Raw genomic sequence first — 20312 nt, forward strand, 5'->3', positions numbered from 1 at the left:
GACTCCATGGTAAAAAGCATATTAAATACATCATATCTAGAAACTTTGCTTATGAATTGGGGAGAGTATTTTTCATAAAACCCTGAAAACGCTACAAAATGTATTTTCTGAAATTGCTGATTTTTAACCATTTCATTCATTCATCCTGCCTGTGTAATTTCCAGTGGGACTAACCAAGATCTATGGGGCTGCTGATGTCCTGCAGTAGACTGGCCAGCTGGGTGGCCTCCAAGTTGGAGAATGCTGCCTGGTACTGGGAGATCCACTGGTCCAGGTCGGCCAGCTTGCTCTGAATAGCCTCCTGCACAGTCCGCTGCCGCGACTGCAGCTGGGTATGTTCAGAGTACCTGTGAAAAGGGAAGAATAAGCTTTCAGAATATTTGTCCACTTCTGCTGGATTAGTGACTATCTCAAGTGACATTAAAATACACTTGTGTAGCGCAGTGACATTAATATGATAATATATTCATAGTTTCTATTTCATGGTGACTCATGGGCATTGTGCTATCTCTGACCTTTGTTCCAGGGTGAGGATGAGGTGGTCCGGGTGGTTCTCTGCTCCCTCCAGGAAGGCCATCTCCTCCTGCAGCTTGGCTTGTAGCTTCTCCCCCTGGCAAAGCAGATCCTGCAGGACCAGGTACTCCTCCATGGCTTCTTCCACTTGTGGCAGCACTGCCAGCATTTCTTCACGATTCTTAAACCAGTTCACCTGTACACAGTCCACATCACATTCAGAATCCTCAAATGCCTAGTTTCTGGATCATCTGTGTGCAGCACTTAATGCATCTTGGGTTTCCTGATGTTAAAGTAGTTGAAAGTTTCATTTGCCAGGCTTTAATCATAAGCTTCCCTAACCTGGACCCAGCAGTCTACTCCCTGCTGTCTTCTTTCCTCCACTAATGCTGTTTAAATAAAAAGGGGGCATCCGTTGTAGTCTCCTGATTTTAATCAAACTGAAACCTCTGATTATCATTTAGACCATTAAAGGAAACTAAGTCTCTGAAACATGTTCACCGATTTAATGAAATGAAATGTTCAAACAAATAAACAAGATTAGATGTTGAAAACCTCAGCATGGAACGTCCATCACAGCAGAGCTGAACAACACTGGCTGATAGTCTTTATTTACTAACAGACTGACATGTGCCCACATGTAGCAGTCTACTTCTGTCATGACCTCACCTTAATCTCAGCCACCCTGGAGGAGAAGAGAGAGCGTGTGATGTCTCTCTCCATCTCCCTCTTGCTCTGCTTGCTGTCAGCCTGTTGGCCTCCTCCTCCATACACTGCACCGGCAAAGCCCACCTCCCCCCCAGCAGTCCAGTCTACCAGGGGATCATAGACGAAGGCCTCCAGCAGGGTCAGTAGGGTTTCTCTGCCGCGACGCATCATCTGAACCACCTGAAATGACACATTTGACGTCAGCATTTATTCATCAGCGTAACAACTATCCACAAGACACAGTAAACATTTTTATTGGAGATAAAGACTGGGTTCTGCACACTAGTGGCTTAAAGTTTAGGTGTACAAATGGTTTTACAATCCAGTCATCAGACCCCCTAATAATAATAATAATAATAGACCGATCCATAAGTGAAGAATTTTAGCATTATTGGCTTCAAACTGTGATAACCTTCTCTTAATTTTTCTCAAGCAAATTTCTCCAAATACTGGAAGTCCTGATTCAAACTATGAAGCAGATAACCTTAAATTATTAATCTGAAAGGAATGACAGTTAAACTAGAGAGTGTTCCTCCTGAAATTGTGGCGTGATCAGGTGATTGTTTTACTAGAGAAGACAGTGGAGCGCTGCTTCACTCAGTGTTATCAGAGTGAAGTGTCTTTCCTAACAAATAATCTTTGGCTTGCATTGCAGAGAGCACACAAACACAGAATTAACGTTAATTAGTGACAGGTAGCTGAGATGATCTGCCATCGGGATGTTTGGTTATATATAAATACGTTAGCTTTAAGCTAGCACAAACCCTCTGTGTGAGTATTTGTGTTCAGCTCAGCCTCTGACTGAACTCAGAACTCATCAGAAACTGCAGTTCTGTTATTTCTCTCCAGTCTTTCTCTTGTTCCCTCTCAACTCTGTCCGTTTACAAAGCAGTTTCATAAAGCCCTAGGATAGTGCAAATTTTTCACTAAAGCTGAAACATTTTCAACTTTTCAACATCGTTGCGCCAATTTGAGCCATTGCAATCGAATACGCATCTTCCATTTACTGTGTCATCATCCCTATTCGCTTGTCACTGAGGGACAGGGTGAAGACCCATTGAAGGTGGCATCATGTTAAGTTTGCCTCCATTCATTTTCTATGGGACACGAGTGAATCACTCACACGCACACTAATTTTCTCTTGCACTGTAGAGCCCTGCAACAGTACTCCCCAACACCTGGAAACACACTTTGATGCGCAACATCAACGGAGTTACCCTTGAAACATATATGGGAATGTTCAGTGTGAATGACATGGGGTCCAGCAGAGTGAGATGGACCCAGCAGTGTGTGACATGACAGTAACCTGTTCACAGGACAGCCTGAAGATGCCCTCCACCCCAGTGACTCCCAGAGCAGTCTCGATGTTGTGGGTCATCCTGAACGGTACCTTCTCTGGCACTCGCAGGCTCTTTCCTACAGAAAGAAATGAAACGTTCTGGTTAAACTGATTCCACACTGTCATGCAAACAGCTTGAAACTGTCACTCACACTGACTGTGGCAAATTAAGAAATTAAGTGAGTTGGCTCCACAGCTTTACCTTTTTCAAAGCATACATTGTAGTCAATGTGCACCACCTCTCCAGTGGTCATGTCAATCAGAACATTGTCAAGATGACGGTCGCCAAGGCCAATGATGTATCCCACCATCGACATGACAGCAGTAGATCTGGCGTAGGACTGCAGAGTAACAGAAAGGAATATGAACCAAACAGAACGTTGATAATGGCCAATGGTGCAAAAAAAATCTGGTGCCACTGTTAGAAAACTACAACAACAACAACAACAACAGAAGGTTAGAGAGAACACCAGTTACATGGTTTGAAAAACAGTTAAAAAAAAATGTTTTCGTGACAAATGTCATTTTAAAAATGGTAATAACCATGGTTACCTGAGTCACCCTCCACCACTCGCTGGGTGTGGTGCAGGAACACCACAGCTCCTTGGCCAGCAGGTTGGAGGGGGTAGCCTCCATTAACTCTTTCAGCACCTCCTTCATGACTCCGAGAGGCCAGTCTCGTCTCGTCATGTCTAGGCTGAGCCCCACTGCCTTCAGAGCAGGCCCGATGCGGCTGTAGTAGAGTTCACTGGGGCGGGGTACTGGAGGCACTGGCTGCTGCTGGAATGAGTCTTGGGCCTGGTTAGGACAGAAATGTGTCAATTTAGCTCAGAGGAAAAACAATTACTCTTTGGGAACTTTTTGTGAATGAAACTCTCCCACAAACGGAGAGGAACATGGAGCCTTATATGGACATTTTAGGGGCATTGATTATACTAATGATCACATCTCACTAACGAGCACCTCCTCATGAACAGGTGACATTCATCAGACTGACAGTCGTGACTTACAACAAGTTTGGGCAGTTAAGACAGTTTGTAGAATCCCACTTGGAACACTTGTATAAGCAAACCTCACAGAAAAAAGTAAGTTGAGCATGCATACGGCCTATTGATTGATTGATTGGTCAGAAAATGGCCTGGTGCTGTTTTGATGGACAAATTCTTGCCGATCACATGATCCAGTGTATGTCTGCTTACTCATTTACAGTGTAGCATAGAACAGAAGAAAATGTTACCTTCTGAGCCTGCAGCACAGCCTCCCGCTGCTGCCAGCGCTTATAGAGGCCAAAGAGGGGTGTGGCTCCGTCCACCCACTGGATGAGCCCTGATCGGGTTCCCAGGGGGGTGACAGAGTAGTGGCGGGCGTGGAAGTGTGGCTGCTCCTGCTGGTTGATCTTAGTGAACATGGTGTTGACAATTGACAAGAACTGCATGATGCGCTCATCCAAGTGCAAATCCTCCAGACCTGAGAGAGACAAGATGTTAATCACTACTTCAGTACTACTGACACTCATGTGATTTAGTGTCAGTAGTACTTTTTATTGAAACCACTCTATGCTTCCTGTGAAAACTGTTGACAGTCAGGTCTGTGGATTACCTAGAGTAACAGGAACACTTTTTGGAAAGAAGCAATGATGTTGAATTTTCAATGTCTAAAAAAACCACAAACTAAATTCAATTCACCTCCGTTGAATGAGGGTGGAGGCAGAATTTTAATATCTCAAAATATTTCAAAACCTGAACAAATAAAACCAAAATTGTATGCATGGACAGATACCTATGGAGACAAGAAAAACTAAAACCATACTGAATTATGAAATCATACATGCATCGTGCATGATTTAGTTTTCTTTTCTCTGTGACACCTCCCAGGCTCTGTAGATATCAATAGAGGAGATTTAGAAAACATGTTTTTTTTTTCTTTAAAAAGGAAAACAAACTATTACGAACTTATTTTCATACTGTAGTTTCAGCCATTATTCTCTCTCATTCATTCACACAGTGTCTCTGCTAGACAGTCTTACAACAGAGTGCAGTGTTTCCCTCAGGATGTTTTTCAGGGGGATGCTGGTTCGGGGACTGTATTTATGACAAAAATCCTCCCCCTCCAGCTTCAATTATAGTCCTCACAGTAACTGTTTACATCCTCTCATTTGTGATATGAGCAACAGTGAGAAGGCCCACCCTCTTCCATTACTGAATATGAGACTATTCTGTGTGGACCCCATACATACATATTTATTGTTCCATTCACTGTAATAGAGAACTTTAATCAGGGCAAGAAGATGATTTGGAGTGAAAATGCCTTTGCTAGATGTGTGTAACTGAAAAGGAGAACATAAGTGAGCATTTTTTTCAACCTGTTTCATGTTGTCTTAACTCTGAACAATCTCTACCAGTAGCCTTATGTTGCATCTCCATGGCTTTTTGAGGAGGTGCACGTTAGCTATGCCTAGCTTCAGAGCCTATGCACATTGCTGAAGTAGATACGGGGTGTTAATGTTTACCTTTAAAAAGGTAAGGGTAGTTGTGTCCATCTGAGCCTAGGAAGAAGAGCTTCTTTGGCTTGGTCTTGGTGGGCAGGATGGTGATTGAGTTGCCTACGTTCTGTATGGTGACAGTGTCTGATGCCGACACCTCGCCTGGCAGGGCCATCTCTGTTGTAGACATCGATGCCAGACGAGGACTGATCTCATCCAAATGAAGCAGATAGCTGGCTCGCTTCTGAGCACGCTGCTGCAGGCTTATCATGATCTGACCAACACACACACAATTTGGGTCAAACTTTTCATTATGTACAATTTATAACCATTGTTTTAATGAGGTATAGAAATTATACACGTACACAACTATTAATAAGCCTGCATCCATGCAAATGAGTCTCTGAGTAACTGCTGTGATGATATGATGGTTACTGTCTGTGATCGAACACCATTTGACTCGGTGTTCTGAAAAGCACCATGAATCCTTGGTGCATACAAACACACCTGTTTGAAGGGAAGCCAGCTGCTGGCAGGGTTGGCAGGGTTGTGGGGATTTCTCAGTCGCTCCAGGGCAGAGTTGATGGCATCACCGTAGGTCTGCTGGAACCAGGTCTCGTGTGGTGTCTCTGCTGGAGCAGCTGTGATGCTGCAGACGTGATCCAAGGCGAAAACAACGGGACGCATCAGAGCAGAGTGCTTCTCACGCATTATGGCAATCTTTTCTTCCCTGCAGCACAACAGAGAGCGTAATGATTGAGAACTACTTACAGGGTTGATTTGCTGTTCAACACCTGTGGTTTAAAGATGCAAACAGAGTCAAAATGGAGATGAAATCAAAACGCACTGAGAGGCTGAAAAGAACAGAAACTATTGATGATTTTGCTTGTTAGCTTTTATCCAGGTCCTGTTAATGTATTTATCAGAACAGAAGACTTCTAGGTTAAACGCAGCTGTTGGGAAAGAGTAGGCTGGAAGGAGCTCAGTAGGCCGTTCTCACCTGCGCAGTGTATTGTTGTTCTGCACCCTCTTGACCTCGTCCTCCAGCTGTTGTATCCTACGCAGCACGTGCATGTGTTGCTGCTGTAACACGCCCAGCCACAGTTCATCCCACAGTAACGTCACCCTGCGCAGCTCACCCACCAGCTGCTGGACCTGTGGTCAGCACACAGGATTGATTAGCAGCTTCTTAAGAATACAGCATCTATCTGACTTACACAGAGGTGTACATATTAATCTTGAGTAGACCTCTTCCCAGGACTGTGTGGGTGTGTACACATAGTGCTCGATTGACATCTTCCTCACTCTGTAAGTTTTAGCATTTCCAGACAACTTACACATTTATGTGGCCGGCTAGTTAAGACACATTTTTGGGAAGCATTTCCACTGCAAGACCTTGATCTTTCATTTCTTTGGGGAAGTTTAAGCTTGATTCTTAGTTATATTTGGGAACCGTCCTGTAATATGGGTCTTTTTCAGATGCAGCTAATATCCTAATAAACATTAACAAAAAAATGCTGGTTTTTTGCTCTGTCTGGTATTATGTGACATTTTTGACAGATACGGCTTCTGACAGGTTGTTTGCCAAAGCCTGCAGGAGACTAGTACAAATGGACCATGAAATAGCAGAGAAGTCTGTGTGCGGCCTCCTACCTGAAGCACCATGGTAGGATTAGCTAAAGACAGCTTCTCCACAATCTTGCTGTAACAGTCCTGCATCATGGCTTGGTCTTGACTGGAGCAGGTTGCCAGCTCCTCTGGAGCTCCTCCTTGTCCGCTGCTGTCCGGCTGCTCATCCTCATCTTCACCACCCAGACCATCTCCCTGCATGCTGCCCAAGAAGGTGGGCAGAGCTGACGGAAGTTTGTTCCCTGTCAACACATTTCATCATCAATTAACAGATCCACAATATTTAGATTTTTACTAGTGTTAGCAATCATTTCTATTCATTAAGGCCAATAAGCTGATATTTTTTTACTTCATTACAATAAAATCTAATTGAGTTTTGACATCTGTTATACTGTTAATAGTAGCTAAACTAATCACCATCATTTCTGAGTGTCTAGTCGCAGTGAAGATAATGAGAATAAATGACTTCTAATCAAATGAATGAGAAATGAAGTAGACATGAGATGAGACGTGGCTAAGACTCTTAAAAGAGCTGCAGATAGCCAGGTCAACAGAAGAAAAGAATACCTGCATTCTGAGCCTCCCCTCCCAAGGAGAGTGAGCCCACAATGGCGGGGTAGAGGATGAGATGTGGGGAGTCCTGGGCCACTCGACAAAGCAGGCTGCATATGCTCTGTCGGATGTATGCCTCTGGATGGTTGAGACGGGAAAAGAGCTGGGGGATGATACCTGAGGAGAACAGAAATGATCATTATGTAAAAGAGTTAGGTTTTGTTCAAAAAGACATCAGAAAGTTGAAAAAAAGAGTGAAAAACATCAGAGAGAGATTTCTCATACAGTGACCCTGCTGGCATGTACCTGTCTGACCACCACTCAATTCAATCAAAGCAAAAGTTAACATCAATTTCATCTAGATTATTAAATACATCACCATAGGTAACACCCAAAAAAGACCCACTGCATACATGACTGAGCAAGTTCAAATGAAAACTCTGAATCTAAACATATCCCTGTATTGCTGGTCACACAGGACCAGAAAAAAAATCACTAAGAATAAAACAAACTTTTGTGGATGCTCATTTTGCATATGACACATGACATACCCCTCCAGGGTGCTGTCGGGGTGGAGGCTAAGCCCAGCTCAAGCCCCTCCCTCAGTTCACCGGCATGCTTCACCAGCAGACGGAGGAGACGCAGGGTTGCCATGACGATCACATCGTCATTGCTCTGTTTGCTGTTGTGATAGGACAGCAGGAGTTTTGGGTCATCCTCATCTATTGGGACCTAAAACACACAACAGACACTTGGGATAAAGGACTGAACAGAAGGCTGCTCTAACTCCCAGGCGTGGTGTTCAGCAGTAACATACTTCTTCACAGTCATCAGCCTCTGTCAACCCTGCACAACATGCTGCCTCCAAGTCTCACCTGTCCAGCATTGAGCTTGAGGAAGGTGAAATAGGCCTGGCAGGAGATCCGGTAGAGGCCGAAGATGCGGTCCACCACACGTCTCCAAACACGGATCAGACCATCTGTGACGGGCTGGCCCGCCTCCCCCAGCCAGGGGCATGAGGCAGTGAGCTGCCGCCAGATCACGTCCACCATGTCGTCCTCATCGTCTTCCTGCTGTAGAGCCATGTCCTCATCCTGGCGCAACAGAAGGTAGGATCAGAACAATAAAAAAACTTTTATTTTATATATGTATTTTATATAACATTACACTTCATATTTAGCCTTCTGGGAAAGTCAAGGACCATACCCACTGAGGCCCGTTTTCTACTTGTTTTCTAAAAGTAGAAAAGTTTTCTACTTTTCCTACTTGCAACATTTGAGAGTCTGCCTCAGAACAGTAACCATTGTATTTAACCTTTATTTAACCATGAAAACAAGACAAGACTATCCTGGCAAAGATGGCAACAGTGATGCAGTGTTTCTCCTGTAATAGTACAACAAGAACCCCGCCAGGCCAAAAAACAGTTTTTTAAATGCCAAAAATAACACCAAATATCCATTCATTCAGAAATCAATAGTGTATGGGAGCCTATGAGCAGCGCTGTGTCGAAACGCGAGTCAACGTCTGTGTCGTTGCCTAGGAGACTGCAGGTAGCATGGCTCCTTTTAAGGAGTAGGGCAGTACGTGAGCGAGTGAGTGGTTAAGCGAGAGAGCGAGTGTTAGAAAGGTGACAGTGAATGTGAGCAGTAAGGCCGTATTCAGACCAAATCAGGCAGTGCGGCGTTCAGCCGCAGGATTGAGTGGAGGTGTGTGGGGGTGTGGGCGTGTTTGTTTGTGCTCTGGAACGTAACCGCTGTGAAACAATCAGAAAATGACGTTTTTTTATCTGATTCACCAGCATTCTCACTACCAGCGCTCCCTCCCTTCATTCACTCTCTAGCTCGCTCGACCACTGCTGCTCTCTCTCTCTCTCTCGCTGGTGCTCTCTCTCCCTCGTCTTTTTTACAGTACAGACTACAGTGTGTCAGTTAATAAATTCTGCAGCTTGGGGTTAGCTCTGAAGTTAGCAACAATCAGTTAGCCTAGCCTGACGATGCTAAACAGAGAAATGCTGGCTGCTAATCAAGCTCCCTGCAGAATACTGATTTCTCTGCCATGTATACGTGTAACCAGGTTTCTGATGAGCTTTTTACAAGTAAGCAGACAGAGAAAGCATGATGCTGAGTAGCTGGATGAAAGGAGAGATCATTACACGGAGTGAAGCATCCTCATATCTAAAATAAAAGCATCCAAAGTCTGACTGAAACTAAAAAAAGTAGCCTGTTGATGTCTAAATAAGCCAGTTTCCACCACTGAACATTTAAGCGCTTGTTAAATTCAGACACATTTGTGCTGTGAGGAAGAGCTCCACTCTGCCTGTCTGTCTCTCACCACGCAACACACCATGCACAGGATTTATAGCAAGACAAAACCAGAGCATCATTTTGAAACGGAATGCAGCACAATAATTGTTTTATCTCGATTATCTTTTCATAATCACTGGAAGCCAAAATCGTAATTGAAAATAAAATGTGATTAACTGAGCAGTCCTAAGGCTGAACACAAGTTTTGGCAGTTGAGGCTGACATCCAGTACTGCAAACTTCACTTCCTGGAAATTATGGCAAAGACAGCAAAACCAGAACTAAGTTCCTCCAACTGACCCAAAAGTACAGTTCCTTCATTCCTAAAAGGTTCTTGAAAGGGGTAATTTGTGCTATGGAATATAAAAAAAAGTCTCATGTGACTGAAGAACACTGATGTGAGATCTGAGTGGACTCAAATGTTAAAATGCACCAAAAACACACTGAAAAACGAAGACTCATCTGAGATGCATCGTATACAGGCATCTGTCAAGTGAGGATGTGTCGGCTAAGAGAGGCAGACTCTACCTGTATGCCAGTGGGTCGGCACATGGCCTGTCCCAGAATGCTGAAGATGGTGTCCTTGTCTTCTTCATTGGTTGTTGCTGGCAGCAGCTCCTCAATCTCCTTCTTTTCCCGAGGAAGAAGAGGCAATCCCTCCCCTTGGCTGGAGAGGAAAAAAGATTTTTAGAAGGCATACTCCTACTATATGCTGATGCCCTGGAAGTACAAAACAATATAATTCAGTCCAGTTCAACAACACAACTACAGCTTTAAAGGTAATTATGAAGTTAAATCAACACTTCTCTGCCAACAAAAGAACATTATCTACTTTACAATAGTAGGATTCATCATAAATGTGAAACTCTAAACTGGTAACTGTTCATGTATTCCACTGGGTCCACTAACCTGGCGTTATCCACCACCTTCCTGCCCCAGCGATAAGCCCAGCTGGCCAGGGCTGCCCAGGACTTGGCCACCTCAGGAGCCAGGCTGGTGGAGAGCTGGTAGAGTTGGCCCAACACAAAGTCTGGCTCCCCAACGCCCACGCTTACTGCAAATAGAAGACCACCAAGATTATTCTTTCATTCAGTCATTTTATAGTTACATGTTCAATATATCCTCCAGTCATGATGTCCACGACTTATCTCTCGCAATAGGCCAACTACATAAACATTTGGCTCTCTTCAGTCTGCATTCAAAAAACACAGTTCTCCCCTTGCTGCCACACCACTGCCTGTTTCAGAATTTAACCCCATCCACCTCCCCAGCCTCCTCCTATAGTAGCGTTCAATTGTTCATTTGTTGTGTGTCATAAAACCTTGACATGACTATTCAGAATGAATTGTAGCTAGAGATGAATTCTACCGCTTGAGTAGGAATGAAAAACTACTATTCCAATTGATAAACAAAAGACCTGCCTCTCATTACACTGGTAGTTTAGATATTTATGGATGCATATGGACACATCTACACACGTCTGGAGGTATGAAGACTTGTTAACAGATACTTTCTTGAATGAATGTTGTTACCTGAGGTCTCAGCGATGATGTGGGGAATGCCCTGGTCCTCCAGGGGAAGCTCCAGCAGAGCAGCAATGTTCCGACTCAGAGGTGACATGCTGCCCACAGCATTAGATGAGTTAACTGCTCCGGACTTCTTAACCACCTAGACCAAAACATCACCAGTCCTTTAAAACATTAATACCACCACACAGTGCACACTTAGTGTACTACATGTCAATAAGCAAAGAGATGACATGCTTGTCATCTGAATAGCACTGTGTAAGGAAAATATGACACCTGAGTACTTTGTAACTTTTATAAAAAAGAAAAAAAGGTGCAAATGCTTCAAAGTCCGACATTGCCTTTGTACCAATCACCACCTTAGTAATACCATGTCATGTCAAAATTCAGACCAAAGTAAAAAGTAAATGTCTTGGGTGAGCATGCCTGTTTCAGTTGAGATGTCATGTCCTTCCAGTCAGCCAACAGCCATTTGCAGAGTGTCAGCAGTGAGCGGCAGGCAGCACCTTCATTCTTCCCCACATGGCAATAGGAAAGAGCAGCCCTGCTCAGCATCTCCATGGCTGTCATGGACTGGCCTGTGGATAGACACTGCTTATTGGAAACTGAAGACATCAATATCAACACACTACAGAAATGGATAGTTTCTGACAGCTGAACAGCTGGAGGAAACCAGCCGACAAATGTGTCAACTGGGATACATGTCTTTTTTGCCATTTTGTGAGAGTATTCTCTTCAAAACTTCAAAAAAGCTGTTTGTTAGTGTTCTGTGTGCTGGATCGCACAGGTTGATTCCCAGTAATGTCCCATAAGACATATTTACCATAAAAGGCTTTACAACAATCTTGCATAACATTGTGGTGAGTACTGTTGTTCTTACAGCTGTATGTTCAAGCAGAATAACAGGCCAGCTTTGTCCATGCCTAAATCATCATTCTATTACCACAAAAATAGTGCACAGATTTTGATTGTCCCCCCAGTGTTTCCCCTAGGTTGACTTCTTTGGGACAGCGACAGGGTTGGCTGAGCAAAACTGCAAGACTCAGCAGCCAGACATTTCTCTGTTCTCTGTTTAGGGGCGGCTGAGACATTAAAATGAGAATAGCTGGTGTGGTGTATTTTCATTAAAAGTCATTGGTGTGCTTAAAGACAATATTAAGCTATGCAGATTGATTTGATAAGTTTATAAGCAATAAGGGCTAGTGTGATACAATTTGTATTGGTGTAGTTATAATCTCATGAACCATATTTAATCACACTGTACGTATAGAGGCACGGTAGAAGAATCATAATCATACACTGGAGAAATTTGAGTGTGTTTGTATTACATGTCACTTTGCTTGGGTCTGCATTAAAGTCTTCACCTTTCAAACATACTCTCTGGAGGAGATCAAGAAATAAGGGTGTAAAATGACTAGAATAACTTATAAAAAAATAAAAGGCCAGAAGACAACTTGGCAATAATGGTGTAAAATGATTCCCAATACTTATATAAAAATTGGATATAATCAGGTAGAATTGAATATGCCAGTACATATCCTCAAACAGCTCAAAACCTGTTTTGAAGAGTTTTGACCAACAACAAGTGACGGAGATAAAAGTAACATAATAATTGGTCAAAAATTAGGGAGGGTGGATGATAAGGTGTGACCTAAGCTGACCCAAGGGCATAAAAACAATGCCCCAAAGAAAAAACCTTTGGAGCGATTTGGTTCTTTGTAAAAGTGCTACTTGCTCCCCTTTCTTGCCGGCATTAAAGAACACTTTGCTGCTTGGACCTCTGACTCCCTTTTTATTTTCAAGAGAGAGTTTTTTGCTCTGGTACCTTTTTCTGCAACAATTTGATACAAAACTGGTCCACCTTAAAGGTCAGTCCACCTTAAGTGAGCCTGGTCAGGTTAGGTTAACCCATTGTTGCTAACTTTGGGGCTAACCCCTTTCACTTTTCCAGCAGTTGGGGAAGCAACAGATGAGACTTTTCTTGGTCTTGAGAAGCTGCAGCATTTACTAACTGACACACTGTAGCCTACACTTCACATTTATTGCAAGACTGACAACTTCCTGCTAACCTTTTCCTCTGCTCCACTCGCATTCATCGTCACTTTTCTGCCGCTCACTCTACTCACTCAACCACAAACTCGCTACACACACACACACAATGTGCTGCCCTATTCCTTACAGGAGCTACCCTACTCTTCTAACAGTACCTTTCACATATATGTCCTTTGAAGAATGAGGAGAGGGAAGATTCTGACTCAAAATCATTGGTAGCCCATTGACATTAATGATCATGTGAACTTTTAGCAGCAGTGCTCATAATCCTGCAGTGGCAGTGCGCAGAATGAATATAGGAGAAAGACTGGTCCCTTGTACTTACCTGCAGTTCTCAGTACTTTGGCTTTTTCTATCTGCAGCTCTGGTCCCCATTTCTCTCCAAGAGTGCCCTCCACAGTGAGACGCTTGAAGGCCTGGCTCAGCTCGTCCTGCTGCTGCTCCTCCTCTTGTGTCCCGTCACTGCATTGACTGAGCAGGCGGGACGCCAGTGCAATGTTGCCTTTTTTCCGAGAAAATTTGACAGCAGTCAGACAAAGCTCCATTAGGTGGCCATCTATGGAGGGAGCTGAACCTGGAAGAGAATGGAGATGGGGAAGTTTTGATTTTTTCCATGGGCATGGGTCAGTCTGCTTTACATATAAGCCTTATTTTGCAGTTTACTGATAATTTTCAGCCATATCAAAGTGTAAGATACTGCTGATACAAACCCAACATTCATTTCATTAAATAATAATACATTTTATTTATAGAGTGCTTTTCAAGGTACTCAAAGATGCTTTACGCAAGTAAAAAAAAAAAAAGCTTTCCATGAGTGAACCAGCAGGAGGCTTTTTATTGTAAAGAAGTTGTAGAAAATGCAATGAGTTTATCACAGTTAGAGGTGCCATTCTTTAATAAGAACAGGTCTACACAATAACATATGGAGATATTTGGCTCTCACAGCTGTTGGGTGATTAACAAATACGTTTTTAGGACATTAAACATTAAGTTTGAGCTTTCATTTTAGATATGAGTTTTCAGCCAACTAAAACTACAGTTTGATCCTGAGTTGAGGCCATCAATACAGCAAATGCACATATTCTTAGCCATTGATAATTACCTCTGAGTTTGTGGAGGAGTTGTCTCTGGAACATGGTGTATCTGAGGGCCTGAAGGAAAGGCTGGACGTCCTGTTGCTTACAAGAGCTCAGAGCCTCGCTGTACAGGGGAACCACACAGTCCTACAAGGAATACACATCACACACAGGGTGGAATTAAACCTGATGTTTACTTTGTTCCTTTTTTTAAGTTAACACAACCCCTGTACATGCAAACCAGGACTTGAGAAGAAACACATTACATTACTTTGCCAGCAGCTCAGTTATTCCACAGTAGTGGTATCTTGATATTACGCAAACAATCAGTGGTTTTTTTTTGGTTATGCTCTTTTTCATAATTTACGTTTCATGGTGGTCCAAAGAAAACCATGCATCTTCAAAAAGTCACTTTTCATGAGCTGATTAAAATAGCATTGTGACAAAGTATGTTTCAGAAAATCCAAAATGTTTTGATAAGTTTATTTAGTCAGAGGAAAACAGACACACCATCCTTCAGTTTATCTGAAAAATTAAAAATCAACAAATTTGGAGACACATGGTTTTCTTTAGACACTGACAATACATTGTCTAGTGTCATAATGAACAATTTAAAGCTATTTATAATCAATATTTTCACCAGGTGGACAGAAACACAACTCTAAATGAATGATAATGTTGCTCCATAACTGCTGGATGCAGAAATAAGCAACTGTTTGCTGACAAGTTAAACATATCAGCCAAGCCATCCAAACATTTTTGGTGTAAATGCATTCAATTCATTTTACTAAAAGTCAAATGGAAGGCGTGGGTGTACATACTTCTTGTCCAGTGAGTGTGTTCTCCAGGGTAGAAGTGCAGTGGAGCTGCAGGGTGGGCAGGGTGGGTAGGGCATCACAGAGAGTGAGGGTGGACAAGCGAAGAGGACCCAAGCAGATCCTCCCAGTTTGTTTCAGGCAGCGCACCAACGTACTGTAACATCATATGACTTATAAAAAGACTGCATAACTCTTTGGCGTGAAAATGGAACAGTACTAAAAGTAAAAGAAAAGTATGCTCACATCAATATTTACAAAGCAAGTACCACAATGATATATGCTGCATTTTTCATTAAAGGGGACCTATTATGCTCATTTCCAGCTCTGTGTTTCTATTTTTGGACTCCACTCAAGTAGCTTTGCATGATTCAAAGTTCAAAAATCTTATACTGCCCCTCAGTTCAGCCTCTGTCTCCAAGGGGCAGCCGTATCAGAGTCGTGTTAAGTTGCTGCTGATGCAAACCCAACATTTCCTGCTTAACTGCTTCAAATTAAAAGCTTTTAAATGACTAAATAATGGGACACATTTTTTGTAAAGAATTTACAGGAAGTGACACGTGGTCCCCACTGAATTAGCAGAACTTTGTTAGTGACCAAAACCAAAACCATTCAAAACAACAAGATACGGACATAGTTGAAGCTCTGTCTGAATCTGTCACAAGGGTCCCCTTTAAAAAACATAAGTTGAACCAGAAGGACCAAAAAGCCAAAATAGTGAATCCCTCAGGACCTGATAGTTGTTTCTGTTTTCAGTATACCTCAAGAACTATGACACAGACTTCCAAATGTGTGTTTGTGTTTTGTATGTAAATACTCACTCTGGATTAGCTGTGGTCCTCTGCTCCTGCTGTTGATTGGCTTTCGCCATGGCGCTAACAGCACTGCGAAGGAGCTGCACCTCAATGGCTCTCTGCAGCTCAGTTGGATCTGGACTCATGGAGGGCAAAAGCCTTTTAAGATCTGACATATACACACACACACACACACACACACACACACACACACACACACACACACATACAATGTAAAATTTTGGATGTTGGAATGTTAGTTTATAGTTATTTCAATGTAATGGCTCAGCCAACAGTCTCAGCATCAGGAAAATCTAATCTTTTAGAGATTTTCCAGAGTTTGTCCTATATTACCCAGCTTGTCCTTGCTGCTGGAGAGTGAGCTGTAGTCCTCTCCGGGCAGCAGCTCTAGCTGAGCCCCACACTCGGTCAGATCTCCCTCTTCGAAGCAGCTCAGAGCCTGGATGTAGTTGAAATCTGTCCTCAGGTTGATGCTGACAGGATTGGTGGAGTTCTGTTTGAGTGCGTGGACGCTGGCCTGCCACTCCTTAACAGAGGCCCAATCACAGAGTGCCACATAGCACTGACAAGCTTTGTTGGCCAGGAAGTTGATCACCTCAGAGGAGCACTCATTGGACTTCAGCAGCACTGTCTTCTTGTTGTCACCTTTTCAGATGGAATCAAATAAAACATTGAGTAGGAGTCCTATGATCTCTAATGCTGCAGTGCATTATAGTCTTCACAGTAGTTTATAGCAGAGACAAGACATCAAAGAAATGTATTTTAAAAAAACCTAATAATTCAGATTTATCCTCCCATGTCAACACAAAAAAGGTGCCAGGTGCTTAAAGGTTGATGCAACAGCAAAATTTTAGATATATATTTAAGCCATTAAAAGTTCATTAAATGCTCATTAAGAGCAAATCCACACTAACTCTTGTATAGGGAAAAACACTGCTGCAATGACTTAACATGACTGAAGGTTTATTATCAAATGTATATGATATGAGAAGTTATTGTGAGCATCTAAACGGACTTTTTTCAAAAAAGTCTGGCTTTGGCATTAGGCATTGTGGTGTGCAGTTTGATTGCTTAAAAAACAATTTAACTTTTCAGCCTCCCAGCTAACGTTAGCCCCGGTTCTGCATGTGGATCCAACCAGAGCACTGAGCCCTGGTTTGTTATTCAGGTTAAAGTGGGAAGAAGCAGCCGGTCTGACTGGCAGCTTGAGTGAAGTGGAGCCTGCGGAGGAAGCACCGGGACCGTCAGGGTGAAACAGTCCGTGGAGGGAAACAGTCAGGCAGCGGAGGAAATGGCGACAAATCAGCCTCTCATAATCGGCAGAAATGGCTGATGCCCATATTTCATTTTAGAGCTTTTATCGCCGATACCAATGACATGCTGATAATATTGTGCATCCCTACTTACATGCCTATGAACCAACTGATATGCAGATGTTATGTGACAGATCATAGGTATTCAGGATGGATATCATCATTTTCCATCAACACAAGCCTATTCATCTTTGAAATAAATAGAATTCTGAAGTGAGGTTGGCTGAAATAACATGACATGGATATTTGCTGGTTACCGTTGCTGGTGTGTTTGGGGCTGCTGGTGTTACTGGAGAGTTTGAGCAGACAGCATTCAGAGCTTTTGATACTGCAGTCCATCCCTGTAACTGCAGACAGCTGATCTTGATACTCCAGAGCTGCCTTCTCAAACCTACACACACACACACACACACACACACACACACACACACACACACACACATTTTTCAGTAGAACCAACCACATAAATGAACCAAAAACATCTGGATGAGTTAGTTGAGTATATTGCAGAATTTTGTGGGTGTCTGGTTAAGGCGGTGTTGCTTACCGTCCCTCAGCCTGCAGGGCGATAGATGACAGCCAGCTCAGACTCCTGCCTGTGGTGGAGAGGCTCCAGGCTGCTAGGCCTTGGATGGCCTCAGGACAACGCAGCTCACACAGAGCCTCCACCAGCAATGTCAGAGGAACCTCTAGCTCTGGACCCTGACGAGCACAACAAAGCATTATTAATCTAACCAGATGATACTAACAAATAACCTATTATCATCATCATCATCATAAAACAGTGTATCTACCTGGGTGCTGCTGTTTTTAATCTCTGTCAGAAGGTCGAAACCATGGCGAATGGTTACTGCAGGTTGGCCAGACAGAAGGCCGACCCTCATCAGTGCCAGGCGGATCCTCGTCAGCCAGTCTTGGCATGTCTGACGGTTGGTGTAGAAGAACGTCCTGATGCCCTGGGACACAGAAAAAAAGGAATTAATAATATTAGTTATACCGAGGCCAATAGATATTACTAAAGGGATCTGGTTGCCATTCTGAACCCATGTTAATAACTGCTACTCATTTATAGTGCTATACTCAGGGAATAGTCTTCCCTGGTCTAAGCACTTCAGGACTGTCATAATTTCAAATGTTTGAGAGTGTGGAGCTTTTATTTGCACACCTTTGGTGGGGCAGTGAGAGCGTTGGCGCAGCCTTCATAGGCGTTGTACATGAGCTTCTCCAGGTTCTCCAGGTACTGAAGCAGCAGAGCGAGGCGGAGCTGATTGGAGTGGTGACCATCACCATCACCTCCAGCACCAGCCCACGCTCCAACATCCTGCTCTGGATTTAGACTGTGGGCAGCCAGGCTCCGGATCATACCTGAAACACAGGGATACAAAGGAAAAATAATGGAAGGCTGGGCCATCCCGGAGGCCTAGAGGTTAAGGCGTTGACCTTGAACTGCAACATCCTTGGTTCATATCTGGCCGAGGACCTTTGTTGCATATCATTCCCCACCTCTCTCTCTCCTTGTTTCCTGTCATTACTCTACTGTCCATCCAGTAAAAGGCATAAGATGCCTAAAAAATATTTTTGAAAGTAATAAAAGAATTTTGAGGTTAAACAATTTGACTTTTTTCTTTTCTTTGTCAGTTTGCCACTGCATATTGACCACAGCTAATGCCTTCCAAAGTGTTTCCATATAGAAAACAATGGGCTAGGCACATGGCATGCCGCATGCCCACCATGTCCATCATTTACTTTACAAAAACCTGATGGCAGCCTGAGGTGCAAAAAAAGCCTCGAAAACCAAATGACGTTCCAGTCATGTGAACACAAACAGGATCTTGTTTCTTCACCTTCAATGGTCTGGAAAGTGTCCTGAGCTCGGCCCAGCGGTGTTCGGAGTTTGGACAGTACAGTGAACTGTGCAGCCTCCCACACTGCCCACTGCCACAGCACCACCTCAGTTTTCAACAGCGCCCGTGGCACTACACCTGGACCGCTGCTATCCACAGTGCCTCGGCCATCCCGTTTCTCCAGACGCTGGCAGCTGTAGTACAGACGCTCCAGCCAGGGATCCTTGCTGTGGAAACACAGAAATGTGAAGCTTAGAGATTCTCATTGAATTGATGTCTGGCACGCAGTCATCATGAGGTACATGGAGTGATACAAGTTGGCTGCATAAATAACTTTCTGCTTCGGTACACACACATAAACCAGCTCCATGAAGCAGGTCATTTATATCTGCTAGCTGGAATCCATGACTGAGGTATTAAGAGACAGTTGTAACCAAAATCAGTAGAAAAGTAGAAGAAAATGAGCTGGCATTAGCATCCTGACAGAATTAAAAAATTCTTGTTTTGGTTGTGGGGAAAAACTATACTGGTGTATTTTTGAAAATTCTTGCCACACTAACTAAAAAAAGAAGCTGGCATGATCTCAAAAAACATGATAGACAAAAAAAACTCCACCTCATTTTCTTCTAACAATTAATGTTGAACATTTAAAATATGGAAGGAGCCCACTATACAAAGGTTGACCCCCTTCATCTATTTCTCACTCACCTATCCTGGGACTGTAAGACAAAGAAAGCTGGTCACCTGTTTAGCGTGTTTCACTATTGTACTGTAATCATATATCATGACATGACCAAATACAGACAACTAGCTGCCAGCGAATATTGTAGACTGGTGCAGTGTGATATTACAGTGCCACATGACATGTTCCTAGGCCCTTTAACAGAGTAAGTCTAAAATGCAGTTGATCTATCCGTTGCAGAGACATGTACCCTCCACGGTGCAGGACTCCATATAAGATGAAGCTGATGAGGTCGCTGAAGTCCTGAGGATGGAAGGTGCTGCTCGGTGCTCTGCTCATGTGGTGACGGATGGCCATTGAGATCTCCCTCATCTCAGGATGGCTGTGGTTACTTCAGACAAACACAAGCACACATGAATGAATTTGACGTCTTTATTGCGTTAACAATAGTTTGACATTTTGGGAAATAAATATATTTTAATGGGGGGTTATCTTTCCACTGGTTTCCTTGTAACATCAGTGATGACAAGACTCCAGGAAGTCACTACACTTGGACCTATCTGATACATCACAGCATCACTGATACCCCCTTTCCACCAACTGGAACCTAGTGTTGCTACTAGTTCACAGTTGGTTCAACTAGCAAACCTTCTAACAACCAGCT

The 20312-nt window shown here is 43.3% G+C and overlaps 1 protein-coding gene across 1 annotated transcript in view; it reads right to left on the bottom strand.

Annotated features, from left to right (window-relative positions):
- smg1 (SMG1 nonsense mediated mRNA decay associated PI3K related kinase) overlaps positions 1–20312 on the bottom strand; it is a 57774-nt gene that overhangs the window by 12600 nt on the left and 24862 nt on the right. Inside the window, exons 19-47 of the mRNA XM_067570502.1 lie at positions 19899–20039; positions 18967–19193; positions 18288–18487; positions 17917–18078; positions 17670–17824; positions 17380–17513; positions 16143–16454; positions 15816–15957; positions 15001–15151; positions 14206–14326; positions 13429–13677; positions 11478–11629; positions 11058–11193; positions 10435–10579; positions 10054–10192; positions 8099–8317; positions 7775–7955; positions 7239–7400; positions 6696–6913; positions 6043–6197; positions 5550–5772; positions 5070–5316; positions 3798–4027; positions 3113–3358; positions 2763–2901; positions 2528–2637; positions 1183–1401; positions 516–709; positions 175–347 (exon numbers count right to left, since the gene is read on the bottom strand). Of these exons, the coding sequence (XP_067426603.1) occupies positions 175–347; positions 516–709; positions 1183–1401; positions 2528–2637; positions 2763–2901; positions 3113–3358; positions 3798–4027; positions 5070–5316; positions 5550–5772; positions 6043–6197; positions 6696–6913; positions 7239–7400; positions 7775–7955; positions 8099–8317; positions 10054–10192; positions 10435–10579; positions 11058–11193; positions 11478–11629; positions 13429–13677; positions 14206–14326; positions 15001–15151; positions 15816–15957; positions 16143–16454; positions 17380–17513; positions 17670–17824; positions 17917–18078; positions 18288–18487; positions 18967–19193; positions 19899–20039 (5282 nt within the window). The remainder of the gene's footprint in view (positions 1–174; positions 348–515; positions 710–1182; positions 1402–2527; positions 2638–2762; positions 2902–3112; positions 3359–3797; positions 4028–5069; positions 5317–5549; positions 5773–6042; positions 6198–6695; positions 6914–7238; positions 7401–7774; positions 7956–8098; positions 8318–10053; positions 10193–10434; positions 10580–11057; positions 11194–11477; positions 11630–13428; positions 13678–14205; positions 14327–15000; positions 15152–15815; positions 15958–16142; positions 16455–17379; positions 17514–17669; positions 17825–17916; positions 18079–18287; positions 18488–18966; positions 19194–19898; positions 20040–20312) is intronic.

The sequence above is a fragment of the Thunnus thynnus genome, chromosome 17 (genome assembly GCF_963924715.1).
Source record: "Thunnus thynnus chromosome 17, fThuThy2.1, whole genome shotgun sequence".
In the NCBI taxonomy this organism is placed as follows: domain Eukaryota; kingdom Metazoa; phylum Chordata; class Actinopteri; order Scombriformes; family Scombridae; genus Thunnus; species Thunnus thynnus.